We start from the raw sequence: 16,803 nt of genomic DNA on the forward strand, positions 1-16,803 counted from the left end.
AGGAGCAGCAGGGCATCAAGGAGAAATAGTCACTGTGAAATGGCACCTTGGGGAGTACTTGGTGGGAAAGAGCAGCCTAAATTAGCCTGGGCAGATGAGCATGGCATGGATGGATAAAGATCACAGTGCAAGACGTTCTCGGAAGATGGGGCCGCAGGACTGAAGATGTGGAAGTGAAAGTGAGGGAGGCCAGGGGACGACAGTGAGTCTTCCAGCTGAGCCAGGGTCAGTGCTGAGCCTAGTGGATAATTTAGCGGATGAGACCGATTTAGTGTATGGGGGTGAGTGGGGCTCTGAGAGGTGGGCTGAGAAGTCCAACTGCATCCTGAAGCAGTGAGAAGCCAGGGAGGAAATGCACATACCACCCTCTTCCTGGTGGAGTGGGAAAAGTGTGAAAAGCAAAGTTGTCATCCTTGTCCTTTTTGTCCTTCAACATTTTACAGTATTCCCCATCTAGAAGACCGTCCCCTACCTCACCCTTCCCATTCCTGCCTCTATTCCAAAGCCAGGTTTTCTGATTAACACAGAGAAACAAACAAAAATGAACTAAGTTCATCAAAATACTTCTGGGCTCATTGATTGATTATCTTGGGGGCACCCCGCTTTTTCTTTAAATATTCCCTCCCATGACTTGAGGGTCATGGTTTATTTCTGCATTTCAGTGCTTTCCTTTAAAAGGTATAGCCACGATCTTCCTACATTAGGAAAAACTTTCTAGAGCACGACTTACTTGGTATACTCAATGAAACATAAATAAGGAGTATTAGGCACTAGCACTGTCAATGTCAAGCTTCCCGAGTTGAATTGTGCTGTGGTTATATGAGAATGTCCTCGTTCTTAGGAATGCCAAGCTGAACCATTTAGAGGTGAAGGTTCATGGTATCTGCCACTTACCTTCAAATGATTCTGAAAACAGCAGAAAGAGTGAGAAGAGCACAAGAGATAGAGTGATAAAGCACATATTGCAATAATGCAAGTAAAGGTGTCCAACTTGCATTGTCTGCAAATTTTCTGTAGATTTGAAATCATTTTCAAACTTAAGAGTCAAAAAAGTTATAGAGCCAAGAAGACCCCCATTGGCTATGTCAGGGGTCCTCAAACTTTTTAAATAGGGGGCCAGTTCACTGTCCCTCAGACCATTGGAGGGCCGGACCGCGGGCCCCGGGACGAGTCAGCTGCTAAGCAGGACAGGCAGCAGTGGCAAAAATACCCAGGGGGCTGGATAAATGTCCTCGGTGGGCCGCATGTGGCCCGTGGGCTATAGTTGGAGGATGCCTGGCTTATGTGGTCCTAGTGTCATCTGCACACACAGCAGTTTTGTGCACACACACAGTGTGGTTCTTACTTCATATTCCCCCGTATGTGGCGAGCAAGTCCAAGTCTTCCATCTCGGTCACTTTGGATTTGGACTGGTGGTCCAGAGCAGGTACTTTGTACAAATCTGTGATTGAGGGAAATCACACACAGGGTCTCAGTGCCCCCCCAGCACACACACCACGAACGTGGGCTCCTCTGCCTCTCTCGCAGGGTCACCTTCCCTGCCCTCTCCTCCCACCACCTTCCTGGACACAGTGATAGAAGATTTCCTGGCAGGGGCAAGTTAAGGAAACAGTCTTGCAGACCAAACACCAGATGGAAAAAGTGACATTTTCCCTCATCTCCACCCCCAGTTGCTTTGGGTCTCACAGTGGGCCTCTAGCTGGAAGGTTCGAATCTGGGGGAGGGTAGAACTGCTGGTGAAGTGTGAGTGTGGGTCTTGCCCCACTGAGTACCACTCTGTCCCTTCCCAGACAGATACCTTCACCATCTATGCCATTGACCTGGGGCCTCTGGCCAAGATTCGGATTCGCCATGACAACTCAGGCAACAGAGCAGGCTGGTTTCTGGACCGAATAGACATCACTGACATGAACAACGAGACCACGTGAGTGGCCAGAGGGGATGGAGGGCTGGGTCTGCGCTGAGGGAGGCTGCTGCCACTAAGCCAGCCTTGGGAGAAGACTGAGATGAGAGTAGACTGGGTGACGTCTGAGGGTGACAGTGGGCTGGGTGATATCTGAAGGTGAGGGTGGGTGGCTGTGTCATCTTCTCGGCCTTGGCAGATTTGGCTCACATAGTGGGCTGGGTGAACAGTGCCTCTCTCCCTTTCCTCTCCCGGGCCAACCCCCTGGAGCTGCTCACCCCAAGAGGCAACAGTCTGGTAGCTCATCCAGTCAGGAGCCCTTGAGGCCCATGAGTTCAGAGAGGGGTCTTCTGGTCCCTGCCAGGCCTTCCGTGGCCTGTGTCCATGCCCAGACTTAGCTCGCCCGTACATCCTCCCATGTGTAAAGCAATTTCCAGCACAATATTTCAATGTTCTATACCAGGAATCAGTAAACTTTTCCTGTGAAGGCCCCATAGTACGTTTTGAGTTTTTCAGGCATGTGGTCTCTGGATGAACAGCTTTGCTGTGGCACAAAAGCAGCCATAGATGCCACCTAAGTGATTGGGCATGGTGATGTCCTGACAAAACTTTATTTATGGACACTTAAATTTGAATGTCATGTGATTTTCACATCATAAAATATTACCTTTCTTTAGATTCTTTTTCCAACCATTTAAAAATATAAAACCCACACTCAGCTTGTGGAATGCGCATAAACAGGTGTTTGGCTTCCTGGCCCCTGCCATAGGCTCACAGCGACCACCACGCGAGCAGGCTGGAAAGGGACTGTTATGTCTTCCCACAGGGGAAGGACCCACGCCCCAGGGAAGCAAAGCCACTGCCCCCAAGCTGGTCAATGCCATAGCCAAGACCAGAACTCCAGGCCATCCATGTTGGATCAGGCATACTTTCCACCATTAGGCCACATTGTCCCTTGGATGCAAGAGGCCCAGGGCAATACAGAGGACAGAAGGTTCCTTGAGATCCTGAATGGGCTCTGGCTGCTGTGGGCCTGCCAGTGCCTGGAATTTAGTGGGTACCCCATAAGTAAACATTTTGGGGGTCAAATCAACCTCTTGGCTCACAGCCTGATGTCTTTTGGAGCATGCCCTTTTGCTGGGCTTTGTCTTTGCAGGGCAGAGGGTCAAAGGGCACACTCATCTCCCATCCCCCCACCCCCGCCCCACTGACCCCAGGGGACACACAAGCACAGCTCACAGACAGCCAGTGTCATGGTTTCCTATGAGGTTGTTATGATGGAGCACAAGGACTATGGGACAACCCACTGGCTGGGAACCAGGGTCTTAAGCTGAGGTCTGTCTTCTACCAGAAAAATCAAGTCATCCTGGACAAGTCACCCCATCTTTATGTCTTTTTTTTTTCCCTCTCCTGGTAAATGGGCTTAAAGGTGCCATTCAAGTTTACTTGTCAAAGTGTTCTAAAAATCTAAGGCATTTAAGCTTTGAAAGGAAGAACCGTGCAGACCTGTGAGGATACGTCCAAACCCTGAGCGTCCTCAGCTTCCCCTTCCAGCTTGGTCAGGGTCAGCTATTCCATGCCATTGGTTTGACATTTGTCAGCCAGCCCACCAATTTAAAAATTATTGTAGCTTCTAACCTATTTTAATGTCTGTCAGCACTTGTCTTCTTTCATTATTCTTTAAAAATATTAGCTATTCTTTCTGTTTTCAAATCAAGACAGTAAATGATTTGAAAAAAAAAAATCCTCTTGGAATTTTGATTGTTACATCCCAGAATGTATGTGTGGGGAATTGCATATTTAGAATAAGTGCTACCCATGGTATCATTTTCCATTTCTCCTACTGTTCCCTTATGGATCTCAGTAATGCTTTATAATTTTCTGCACATAACTGCCACACATCCTTGTTAAGTTTATGCCCAGGTATATTATATTTTATTGCTCTTGTGAATGGAATCTTCTCATTACTCTTCTCTCTTTTCCCTTCCCTTTTTCTTTTTTCTTTTTTCCTCCACCCTTCCCTCATTTCCTCCTGTTCCCTCGCCTTCCTGTTCTGTTAGTGTTGCTGGTTCACCCTTCTCTGTTTCCTTTGCTATTGAAATAGAAGTCAGTAAGGGCTCTGGGATGAGCTGGCTTCAATAATCTTCAGGCAACAGCAACTCTGAGCAAAGGCTGCTTTGGGAGATAGATAACAAATTATAGAAGTTCAGAAGAAACAGAATCAGAATCATACGAGGTCCCACCGCAGGGCCTTTTCATTTGCTGTCCCTCCTCCCTGGCACTCCCTTCCCTGGCGGCTCACTCACACATCTGCTAGGATGTCACCAACTTAGGGGGCCCCCTTCCCCTTTATGCTTCTTTCTCTGTTTATTTTTTTCTGTATCGCATGTCCTCTGACCTACACTAAACTGGTATATTTTCTCGTTGTTCTTCTCACATAAGTAACATGTTCAGTTCTGTGTAGGTAATGACTTTGCCTGTTTCGTTTATGGCCACATTCTCCCCAGAACCTAGTGCCAGCACACAAGGGGCAATCACAAATACTTATTAAATTAACTCATGAATATAAATGATGATTGATGTATCAATCCATTTGTTAATTCAGCAAAGATATGCCATGCTGAGTACTGGGGGCTTAACAGCTGGCTCAGATCTCTGCAAAGGCAGGGTGGAACTGAGATGGTCTGGGAGGCAGGTGATTTAGGTTTCAGTCCTTTCTCTTCTACTCTTCATCATGTGGGATTTATCAGTCACTTTGTGCCACTGAGCCTCAGGTCTTCCATCCATACCATGAGAAAATGTGTGTAAGGACCTCGTACTGTACCCCAGAACAGACTCAGCGTGTTCTTTTCCCTCCACGATAAGCCAGTCTCTGATTGTCCGCATGCATTTGCTCTCATACCCGGGAGAGGGCTTGTGCCTTTTCCTTTCTGTCTCTCTGACTTTCTTCTCTCTCTCCCTAAATAATCTCCCTGGCTCTTTCTTTGTGTGTCTCTCTCCCTGGGTCCTTGTCCTCTGCCAATTTTCTATACTCACTGTCTCTGCCTCTGTCCTGACCCCACCTCTTTCTTTATTTCTGTCTGTCTTCCTTAATTGGCCATAAGTTAGAACAATAGCCTATTATTCATGGTATTTGGTTGAATAAAATTTTAACCTTCCCATTCATACATTTAAAGGCTAAGAAGCAGAACACTAGGCGTTTTCACTTAAACACTAATTTAGTGTCGGTTTAATTTATATCACCCCAGGGTGGGCTTCTCTTGCCCTTTAAGTCCGTGTCTATCAGTACCAAATCTCCCCCTCCCGATTCCGTCCAAGCCCATGGATAGAGGTCTTGCTCTCTGGTTCTGCTCCTCTGACGTTTTGGCACTTGGAGGCAGTGAGGACTGTGGGAAAATGTGGGCCTCAACCAGAGATGAGCCCCTCGGCCTGAAGTGCCCCCACCTCTCTAGATTTTGGTTCATTCCCTGCGTGGCCCTTATGCAGCAGGGCAGGGTAGGGAAGAGCCATGCACAGGGCCAAATGGCCTCAACCTAGAAATAGGCTCATTCTCTCTTTGAGTTGTGCTGGGAGTTTAGAAACCGGAGGAGAGCTTCTCAAGCCACAGCCTCCAGAGAGCACAGGCATAAGACGGGAAAGAAGAAAGAGAAGGAAACAACAGCCATAATAATAGCAAATTCTTACCAAGAGCCTCCTTTGAGCCAGACATTTTTAATAAGTACTTTAAAAGTTTAATTCATGTAATTCTAGCAACTATCTATGAAATAGGCAATACTCAGCTTATTTTATAGAATAGTAACGTAAGGCACCCAAGCAGGGTTGCCAGATAAAATACAGAATGGCCAGTTACATTAGAATGTTGGATGGGCAATGAACAATGTTTTGTATAAGCACGTCCCGAATATTGGCTGGAATATACTTAAAACATTGTTCATTTTTTTACTTAAAATTCAAATTTAGGTTCTTTAACTCTATTGGCTAAATCTGACAACCCTAGCACAGAGAGGTGAAGAAACTTGCTCAAGATTACATAACAATTAGTGGCAGAGCCCGGGTTTACACCTGGATAGTCTGACCCTGGAGAGTTGTGGGGGCCACTGTGGAGTCCAGCTGAGACTTCCATCCCTACGTGGCCCCAGCTGTCTCCCTTGTCAGCTTCGTAGTCACACTCTTTGTACCTTCCAAAAGCACGATTGGCTCATTCCATTAAAATTTACTAACTGAACACTTATGTATCAAGCTCCCAGTGTGTACAACCCTCTCTGCTAAAGTAGCTCTGGCTAACAGGTTAAGTCCAGAAAGGGATGGGAGGGTGCCCATAAGACCCTCTCCTTCTGGATATTTCCATCCAATATAACTCTGAGTGTCCATGAAGCTCCGGACATGTCACACAGCCATTTTTTCAATGGAATGTCTGGAGACAATGTCCCCATGTTTATTCTCTCCCTCAGGCCAGTGACGAATGAGGTGATTCCCAGACAGGGGAAGGATAAGGATAGGCGGGCAATGCTGTGAGGGCAGACGTAGGCTCAGGGCCCTTGGAGGGCCTCTGTTCTCAGCGCATGACTGTCCCTGCAGGAGACCTTCCCCAGAGGACATTCCCAACCTTTCCCTCCCCCCACCTCCCACAGGTATTACTTTCCATGCCAACGCTGGCTGGCCGTGGAGGAGGATGATGGGCAGCTGTCCAGGGAGCTACTGCCAGTGGACGAGTCCTACGTGCTGCCACCAAGCACGGATGAGGAGGGTGGTGGTGGTGACAACAACCCCCTCGACAACCTGGCCCTGGAGCAGAAAGGTTTCCTAAACTAGAGCTAATTTCTTTTCTCTAGCACCCTTCCCCTCTGCCTGTCCCTACCCTGGTCTCTATCTTCCCTCTCTCCCCTGTGGGCCCTTGGCCCCTCCTCCTCTGACAGTCTATGTGCACAGTCCTCTCATTCATCCATGGTGAGAATGGGGAGGTGAGGGGACCATATTCCCATACACCAAGCACAGGGCTAGGTATGAAGCACATGGCTTAGGACAGAGCGGTTTTCAGGAATGCAATGGAATAGATTCAGCTTTTGTCCTGTCCTCTGGCACAGTATAGTCACTTAATGCATTTTTGTCAAGGGAAATCATGGACATTGAAGTGTTCTATCATGGCTGGGGCTCCCTCCCCTGAAGCTTACATCCCTAAAACTCCTCCCAGGCTGGAGATGGCAGGTTGCAGCCCCCCAAGTCTCTCCTAACCATCCTATCAACTCTATTGATTGAGGGCTTAGTGTGTGAGCTAGAAGGGGAGCCTCATCTCTACCCTCCAGAAATTTCCAGACTAGTGGTGACTGCAGAACACACATACTATGAGTAGAGTGATGCATAGAAATGGCCGACGGGAACACAGAAACATGCTCATTACTCATCCCAGGGCTCACGGGGACAGAATGGAAGGGACAGAGGAAGGACTGAATAGATGGAGCAGATAGATGGATAGATGGGTGCGTCTAGGAAGTCCTCCTAGAGCCTGCTCTGTTTTACCCCTCCCTCCATTCATGGGAAGAAAAATCTACAGCTCATGTTCTACACGTTCCCCCTGGCAGATAAATCCACCACGTTCTCAGTGACCATAAAGACCGGGGCCAAGAAGAATGCGGGTACAGATGCCAATGTCTTCATCACACTCTTCGGCACGCAAGACAACACGGGTAAGAAAGCAACACAGGGCCGAGGTTCCCCCACATTCCCCCCCAGGGAGACCACAAGATTCAGCAGAAGTTTCCAAGGAAATCCAGGTCATGCCTCTGTGTCTCAGCAGAGTGCAGGCAACTAAACCCATCAGAGAAAAAAAAGTTCCTTTTTTTCTAAAGAAAAAAAAAATTCCTCCTCTCTGTGCCAGCTTCCTCTTTCTGTTCTAATGGTAGAGATAGCTGCAACCCTAACTTCACCCCAATAAAAACCTGGGAAAAATGGGCTCTTCTAACTTCCAATGAGATTTAGCCAACTGCCCCCATCGTGTTCTCAGTGTGAGCTGCTCCAGGAATCTTAGATTATTCTGGAGCCTCTGCCTGGAATAAGGTGGCATTTAGTGTTGGGCTTAGCCACCCACTCAGGCCACCTGTCCAGCCATTCTGCCTGAGTTTAGGGAAGAATCAGTCCCTCAAGTAGTCATCATGCATTTGTTTGAAACCCTATGGGTCCAGATCCCCATGCCAAGTGTAATTAAAGAATAAATGGACCCAATCTATGATCACAGGGTATTTGTATTGTATTATAACACATTGGTGTGCTGGAAAGAACATGGACTCTGGAGCTTGGCTGATTGGTTCAAATTTCCATTCCACCATTAATTAGCTGTGTGACCTTGGGCAAGTTGCTTCAACTTTCTGTACCTTAGTTTCCCTTATTTTTAAAATGGGGGTAAAACTGTATATACCTCATAGAGGTATAGATTTAATGAAACTGGACATGTGAAATATTAGGGATGCAGTGGCACCCAATAAATGTTAATAATACTTATTATTGAATAGGTCAGATAAATCAAATAATGTATAGAAAGAATCCAGTCATAACTTACAAATGTATGTAATCGTAACAGTTCCTAAAGACCAGTTTGGTCAAAGGAATTGATTGGTCCTAACAACTACTCTTGTTCACTGAGGGCTTTCTTCATGTTAGAAACAGTCTTAAGCACTCCAAAGTAACCATCTTATTAAGTCCTAGAACAAGCCTTCAGGGAAGGCACCATGACCCCCCCTTTTTGACATTGGAGGAAACTAAGTCTCACAAACATTAAGTAATTTTCCCAAGGTCACCCAGATAGTAAGTGGCAGGGCCAGGCATTGGACCAAGGTCTGCTTATCCCTCTGTGCACTTAAACTATTTCTGGAATGAGTCTATGAATATCAGAAGACTTCCTGCGTGAGGAGGACCCAGATCTGGGACGTAAAGGCTACATAACGTGTGCTGAGGCAGGAGGAGATGGTGAGGACTCTGAGACCACCTCAAATTGCAGACTGACGTCAGAGTCCCAGGATGAATTACATATGTGAGATGGCTGGTGGGAGGAATTTGAAGAAACACTCATCTGTCATCCAGAGAAGAGTCCCCACACTTCCTGTCCCCAGAGAAGACCACCTATTTCATAAACAAGCATGAGGAACTTGACTTTGTCACTGGCTCTTTCCCCATGTAGAGAATTGTGAGGGGTAGAGGGAAAAAACAGACATTGTCTGGGGACCTCACCATCTTCACCTGGGTGATCTTGGATAAGGCCTTTCCATAGACATAAACTGGAAATAAAAATGCCTACCTCAAAGGTTAATGTAAAGCTCAGTAAAGGGCACGCCCCCCTGGAAAATGCCCGGGGTGCAAAGCTGCCTAGTGGATGGTAATTGCATAGTCTAAATTTGGTAGAAGTCGAGAAATATAGTCACATTAAGGGGGGAATAAAAGGTTTGGGTCAGACAGGGTTTGAAAGGTCTCGGGTCCAGCTGGTCATGTTAGGGTCATATGGTTGGCAGGAATGACGCTCCTGAAGTCCTCCAAAACCAACAGTGATAAGTTTGAGAGGGACAGCATCGAAATCTTCACGGTTGAGACCCTGGATCTGGGAGACCTGTGGAAAGTCCGGGTTGGCCACGACAACTCAGGTTTGGCTGTCTCTTTCTCCTCTCTGTTCTCTGCTAAGGCTGTGAGGACCGTGGACAGGTTTCTGTGGGCCTCTGGGAGTGAGTCTGGAAATATGAATGCCATCTGCCTTCCCTAATGACACAGCTTCTTCAACTGCTTTGGCTCAGTGGAGCCCTGGCTGCACACAGAGATTCTGTCTAACTGGTCTGGGGGGAAGACTTGGACATTGGTGATTTTTTTTTTTTTTTAGACAGAGTCTTATGTCGCCCTTGGTAGAGTGCTGTGGCATCACAGCTCACAGCAACTTCAAACTCTTGGGCTTAAGAGATTCTCTTGCCTCAGCCTCAAGAAGCTGGGACTACAGGTGCCCGCCACAATGCCTGGTTACTTTTTGTTGCAGTTGTCATTGTTATTTAGCTGGCCTGGGCCGGGTTCAAACCCTCCAGCTTTGGTGTATGTGGCTGGCACTGTAACCACTGTGCTACGGGCGCTGAGCCTGACACTCGTGATTTTTGAAGCCTTTCCTCCAATCTTGGTAATTTTAATGTACAGCCAGATTTGAAAACCCCTGATCTAGCTCAGTTGTTCTCTAACTTAAGTGCATGTCAGAACTATCTGGGGAGTAACTAAAACACCAATTTCTTAGCCCCACCTACAGAGTCTTTGGTTCATTTGTGTCATCCCTGCCATTGGGTGAAATTATAAAATTTTGGTGAACACAGCTCTTTTTGGCATCCCTAGGCTCACCCCTGGGACACATCTTTGCTTTGCCCCCCACCCCTAGGGCCACATGTTCCTCCTACCATCCCGTCATCTCCTCTCAATTCTCTTTTCACTGACAGCACCTTGGAGCATGGTCTGGCCTTGGCTGGGTGCACACAGTAACAGGAGTCATTTTAGCAATGCTGCAACCAGAAGGGATGACACAGTGACAGTGGAAATACAGGTGTCAGCCTCGAGTAGGGAAGGATGCTGGCAGTCCCAGAAGTTACCCATAGGAAACCGTCTCTGCATAGCTCCTTGATGGGGTCCGTGTCTCCTCTCTCTCCAGGCAAAGCCCCAGGCTGGTTTGTAGACTGGGTAGAGGTTGACGCCCCATCTCTTGGAAAGTGCATGGTGTTCCCCTGTGGCCGCTGGCTGGCCAAGAATGAAGACGATGGGGCCATCGTCAGGGACCTCTTCCACGCGGAGCTTCAGACGAGGCTGTACACACCATGTAAGGACCACACATGGCAAGGCTGGCCCTCTCCAGGTCCCTACCATTGGCAACCCCAACTCAGCCCCAGTTCCTCTTCCTCGTCCAGTGTGGACTCTGAGCCAGGCCAAACTCGGAGATTTGGGTTTCTTATCCCTTTTCTGAGTTTCCTGAGCTCGTTGGAGGCTGTGGATAAAACTCTGGACCCAAGAAAATAAAATACAGGGTTTATTCCAGACTCTACCCCCAGACTAGCTGGTGAAAACGTGTAGACAGCCTAACCTCTCTAGAGCTCAGTTTCCTCATCTGCAAAATTGAGATGATTATGCAGGATGATTATAATATCCAAAAAGAAGGAAGATAAGGACTGACTGTGAGGCACCATTATCCGCTCCATCAGCGATCCCCATTCCATCATGAACATGCCAAAGAAATCACCACATCGGGTTTTCTCAGATGGTGCAGGTTGATGGCTGAAAGAGGCCCTCACTTATGGATTGAGGGGAAGCATAACCCAGAACTAAAAAAGAAGGTAAATGTAAATCCTTTTTCTGGCTAAAGGAAAGGTGGCAGAGAAGAAATTTGGTGACGGTTTGGCACTTCCCTTCCACTGTCACCTCCAGAAAATATGCATTAAGTGTTTATATATGTGTAAGTCATGTTCAAGAACACAGTAGGTATTGGACACGTGGACATCAACCAAACTGTCAAAATCTGTCTGACTTTGGTAAAATCTGAACCAAACCAGGAGATACAATTTTTTTCCCAACTAAATAATGAACTGTACTAAAAGATTTCCCCCAAACATCTTAAACAGCATGAATCACGGATGAACTTTTTTTTTTTCCTAATGCAAGTAAACTAGAAATGAACAGATCAAATATATTTTCTGGTTCAAAGCCTGAAATAAAGTGGCGTTTCTCTGGCCAGGCACGTACAAAGCAAACCCTGGACCCAGCCTCTGTTCCCAGGATTCACTTGCAGTCAGGGATAGACACTGACCTGCCAGAGGTACACAGGGCTGGTGGCAGGATGGTGTGGAACACTTGAGAATGGAAGTGTCCTCCTCCACCATTTCTCCTTTCATGCCCTAGAACACACCTTTATCTGCATGAAAGTAAGAGAGAGAGAGAGAGAAAGGAAGGAAGGAAGGAAGGAAGGAAGGAAGGAAGGAAGGAAGGAAGGAAGGAAAAAATGTATATGGCTTGACCTTGATTACCCTAGAATATGTTCAGCTCCAGTTTGATATTAAAACTGATTTACCCTTTGTCTTAGACACATATTTGCAATAAAGAAGATGCAGTAAAGACTTGAGTTTCAGGCTGAAGAACAGAGGAGCAGTTTAAACGTGCAGCTCTCTCTGGCGGGGGCACAGACATCTGCTGCTCAGAACCGGCTTCCCTGACTGGTCCAGGCATCCTTATCAGGCACCTGGGAAGAATCTTGGGACCTAGATTTGGCAGTTCTCCGGCTGCCCAATACACATGAGAAACTGTAAAGAATAGACCGAGAGGAACGGCTGCTCTCAGACCGACTGACATGTGCCACCCACACGGGAGAGGTGTACAAATGAGGAAGGGGCCTCCTGGGATGCTCTGAACTTCTAGCTCCACTGGCAGGAGGAGAAAGACAGCTGGGAAAGGCCCACCCCATTCATGCTATCTTAGCAGCTCTTCAGCTTTTAAAAGTGTTTTGTCTTGTTTTGTTTTGTTTTGTTTCTGAATGTTCTTACTAAATGTGTATAGAAGAATCCTATTATGAAACTGAAGATCACAGATCTAATTAACCCCTCTCAATTTATAGGTAAGGAAACTGAGGCCCAGAGAGGTATAGCTGTTTGTCCAAGGGCACACAGCTACCCACAGGCAGAGGCAGAACTAGACACCAGGAACCAAATCTGGGCCCCGGCCTGTGCCGAGAATTGGGCTGTTCCTGCCTAGAAGTTTCCAGAGCTTCACCTGCCAGCTGGTCTCAGGAAGGCTCAGGTCCTACTGCCAGCTTTTCTGCCCAAGGCTTTTCAGACCTTAAGTCAGGGAGAGACCTCAGAGGACTCAGAAGAGGGGACAGCATGCTGCAGAGATGGTGCCCTCATTATTGCTTGTGGGGCTGTATTTCTTTCCAGGCCATAAGTGAGGGTGTCTTCAAGTCATCATGGGGCTGGTGGTCACCTTCCTGGGCTGTGCCTCCCTGTGGCCTACAGCTCAATGGCAGTTCTTACCTCTAGCTCAGAACAACATTCCCAGAGGCTGATCACACAAGGCTTTGAGGTCAGACATGCCTGGCCCAAGCCCAAGGTCCATCATGTGACCCTGGGCAAGTTACTTCACCTCTATGGGCCCTGATTTTCCCACCCGTAAAGTGGAAATATAATAATACATATTCCCCTGAGTCACTGTGAGGACTAAAAAAGATAAAAGCTGTAGAGTTCTTAATCTAGGGTCTAGCACATGGCAAGTGCTCAGTGAGTAATAGCTGCTATTACTGAGAGTGTTACTGCCGCAGTCTCCCAGCAAAGTAGTCATGACAATGAATGAAAACCATACTCCTCATCTGGAGAAGGCTGAGGCCACCAGAGGGAGAGAATTTTTAAGGGTCAAAATCACAGGATATGGTAGATTCTTAAACTCTTTCTCTGAGTTTTTAATCTTTTTTTTTCACTATGACCCAGAGTATACATGTTCATATACATATGCAACAGACAAAAAAGTCATGAAAACATGTTACCCTCCTTGTGTGTGATATACAGTGACATTTTTCTATTTGATTCTATTCAATTTCATATATTTTTAAAAATACTGATGACAAGCCACTAAATGCACTTCACAACCTGCTAGTGACCTAACGTGTAGTTAGCAATTCATTGTTTTAGACTACTGGTCTCAAACTTTAAAGTATGAGTTAAATATCTAGACCTGCAGAAAATCTGAGGAGTATTTTTAATAGGCACCCCAAAAGTTTCTGAAGCAGAAGGGTCTTCAGCCCATGCACAGGGACGTGCTGGTGGCCACCCTCTGGGAAGTTGCTGGCTAGCAGTGCTGATGGGTCAAGTCCATTCAAGGACAGAGAGTCCCTGGGCAAGCCAAGTAAACCCTGGAGCAGCCCTCACCTGCTCTGTCCCCTCCCTTTTAGAAGGCTCTATAAATTGAAGAAACCTCCATGAGGTGTGGCCCAGACGGGTTGAGGAGGATAGGCCAGTGAGTGAGGGACAGGGCAGAAGAGAAGGAATTCTCACCACTGGCTGATCCGATTGGCAAGTTAGCCCCTGAAATTGGAAGCTCCTATTCCTAGAGTATCTTCAGTGAAGCACCAGGTAAAGGGCACTTTACAGATGGTGGAAACTGAGGCTTGTAAGTACCCTGACCAGGTCACATGGAAGGTTGAGATAGTGCCAGAATTTGAGCCTAGCTTGTCAAATTCAGGAGTCTGTGATTTCAATCAGTCTGGCACCCTAGCTCTGGGATGTGAGAAGTTCACAGACCCTGGTCTAAAAGGGCAGGAGCATTTCGTGGGCACTGGGAAGGACAGGCCCCCCAGCCTGTGGTTGCTAGGTAACCTCGTGAAGGCCCAGGTCCTTGGAGTCTGGATGGGTGGTTCTGGTGAACAGCTTGCCCTCACTGTGTTTATTTTCTGTCCTCTCATCCCCTCTGCTCACCACTCCTAGTTGTTCCTTATGAGATCACCCTCTACACCAGTGATGTCTTTGCCGCTGGTACAGATGCCAACATCTTCATTGTCATCTATGGCTGTGATGCTGTGTGCACCCAGGAGAAGTACCTGTGCACCAATAAGAGGGAGCAGAAGCTGTTCTTTGAGAGGAAGTCGGCCTCCCGCTTCATCGTGGAGGTATCTGGGCTCAGCAGTCTACCCTGGGATAGGGGCCAGTCAAAGAGGGGGGAAGGTAATGGAGCCCTGCATTCAAGGCCAGATACAGGCCCCTCATACTGGTGAGCCACTGTTAGACAGGACAATGGGCAGTTCATCCAACCTTTCTTGGCCTCCGCACACCCAAGTAACTAGGATAATGAAGCTTTCCCTGTCCCTCCAGAACTGGTGTCAGGATCAAAGGTAATGATGAGTGGACAGGACTTGGGAAAACTAGAGACACAAAGCTCTGTGACCAGTGCTTCCAGCATAGATATGTATCTAGGATGGGGTGTAGCTTCCAGACTTGCTGGTTCTAGAGTTCGTCTGATTCTGCTGGCCAGGGGTAGGTGTGAATCCCACCACCAGTGATCACTGGGGATAGGGTCTACTGCTCTCATTGCTTCTCAGTCTTTTGGCTAAGATCAAGTGCATGGGTCTTCTGCTCAGCTCTCAAGCTACAGCCAAACATGCCATCAGAGGACCATCCTGTGTTCCATGGCTCCCTATCAGGTCCAGGCAATGGCAGTGCTGTTGTTCAGTATTTGGAGGTTTTAGCATCTTAGAATCTTGTACACTTAAATCAGTGCCTACTCACTGTGCCTGCCTATGTGTCCAACTATAGGGGACACAAGAGAAGGGGAGGGCTCAGACCCTGCTTGAAAGCAACTTATCATCTAGTTGGGGACCCCAGACCTCCACACAAAGCTAATGGGAGACTCTGGTGATTGTCATCATTATTGACCCTATGGGGCAGAAGATGCAGTCCTACGGATTTGATCTATATAAACTCGCTTAACACGCACAACAACTCTGTGCCGTAATTGCTCTCTCCCACCTTGGAGCAGTCAGTGCTTGTGGGAAGGTCTGTCACCTTTGTTGAGTCTTTAAAGAAGAAAATTCAAGGGTGATTCACTAATCCACACAAGGCTAACATCTCATCCACCCGAGATGTCACGGTGCGTGAGTCATCCAAGCCTGATGCCGTCAGTGGCTGAGGCCGTGATTACACCTCAGCATGATTTCCGGGGGCTTTTATCAATGAAGTCCCCACTAATAGACAGCTATAATTTGCCAGTAATTTTGTTGCTATTTTTTTTTCTTTTTTCTTTTCAAATCCCTCTGGGTCATGCGGGAGTGTGAGAGTTTGGAAACAAATGAAAGGGCTTTGTCTTCTGGCCTCTGTCTTTCTGCCTACGCATGTCCCTCTCTCCACTTCTCTTTTCTGATTCATCTTCAGGCAAGAGGTAGATTGTAGTAGATTATCCCCTGGAGGGATGATGCTCCCTGGATTGGGAAGCCATAACCCTGAGTTTGACTCTGGCTCAGTTGCTAACTCAGGAGCAAGCCACTCTCTCTTTGTGGCTCCATCCCAAGGCAAAGGGGTTGGCCAGAAAAAGAACAATAATAGCTAAGAGTTATTGAGCACATCACATGCGTCAGCCCTGTTCTAAGGACCTGATGTGTAGGAACTGATAACACACAACACATCCAAGCCACACTAGGATTATTGCATTTTACAGACGAGGAAACAGCACAGGAAGGTTGTTATTCACTTGAAGTCTCATGAAACAGCAGAGCCAGGATCCAGACGTTCTGGTCTAGAGCTTTCCCTGCTTACTTCTTTTGCCTCCCTGGAGAATGCTAGGGTCCCGTCTGAGGCTGACATCTTCTGAGCCCAGATCTGAGTCTCATCTTCTGTGACCAGAAGACCCCTAAAGTCCTCCTTGCTCTCTGAGGGGTTAAGGTTGCAGCACCTGCCCTGGCACACACAGCTGAATGACTGGAGGAACAGGGTCACAGAAGTATCACTGAAGCTGGAGGCCCTAAGAGCTGGGACAGGGAAGGAGGGAAAGAGGCACATGGACAGAGGGAGAGACAGACCATTCTCACTCCCTGGTCATTCCAGGCAGCCTGTGACCTCAGGTGCAGATCCAGTGGACCAAAGGTGATCCCCATAGCTGCTGTGCATCCTGGATGTGGAAGAATGTATCTGGCACTAATGTCAGCCTGAAATCATTAATCTTTATTTAATGATTCAGAGCCCTAGGGGCTCATAGACTTCCCAAGGGCCATTATTCTCACTGTTTTGATAAAGAATGGGGAGCTGAGAACCAGTGACCAGCAGAAGTGAAGTGTCACAGAGAACAGTTGACAGAAAGAACCATATTTGTGATCTTAGACTTGGAAGTGTCCCCACGGTGTTGCCCCATCCATTCCCCCGCCTTCAGCTGTC

The 16,803-nt window shown here is 47.4% G+C and overlaps 1 protein-coding gene across 1 annotated transcript in view; it reads left to right on the forward strand.

Moving 5' to 3' along the window:
• LOXHD1 (lipoxygenase homology domains 1) overlaps positions 1 to 16,803 on the forward strand; it is a 164,623-nt gene that overhangs the window by 94,689 nt on the left and 53,131 nt on the right. Inside the window, exons 21-26 of the mRNA XM_012802001.1 lie at positions 1,791 to 1,924; positions 6,535 to 6,701; positions 7,483 to 7,587; positions 9,403 to 9,531; positions 10,563 to 10,727; positions 14,368 to 14,549. Of these exons, the coding sequence (XP_012657455.1) occupies positions 1,791 to 1,924; positions 6,535 to 6,701; positions 7,483 to 7,587; positions 9,403 to 9,531; positions 10,563 to 10,727; positions 14,368 to 14,549 (882 nt within the window). The remainder of the gene's footprint in view (positions 1 to 1,790; positions 1,925 to 6,534; positions 6,702 to 7,482; positions 7,588 to 9,402; positions 9,532 to 10,562; positions 10,728 to 14,367; positions 14,550 to 16,803) is intronic.

Source organism: Otolemur garnettii, unplaced genomic scaffold (assembly GCF_000181295.1).
Source record: "Otolemur garnettii isolate 467f Iridium unplaced genomic scaffold, OtoGar3 scaffold00012, whole genome shotgun sequence".
NCBI classification, from domain to species: domain Eukaryota; kingdom Metazoa; phylum Chordata; class Mammalia; order Primates; family Galagidae; genus Otolemur; species Otolemur garnettii.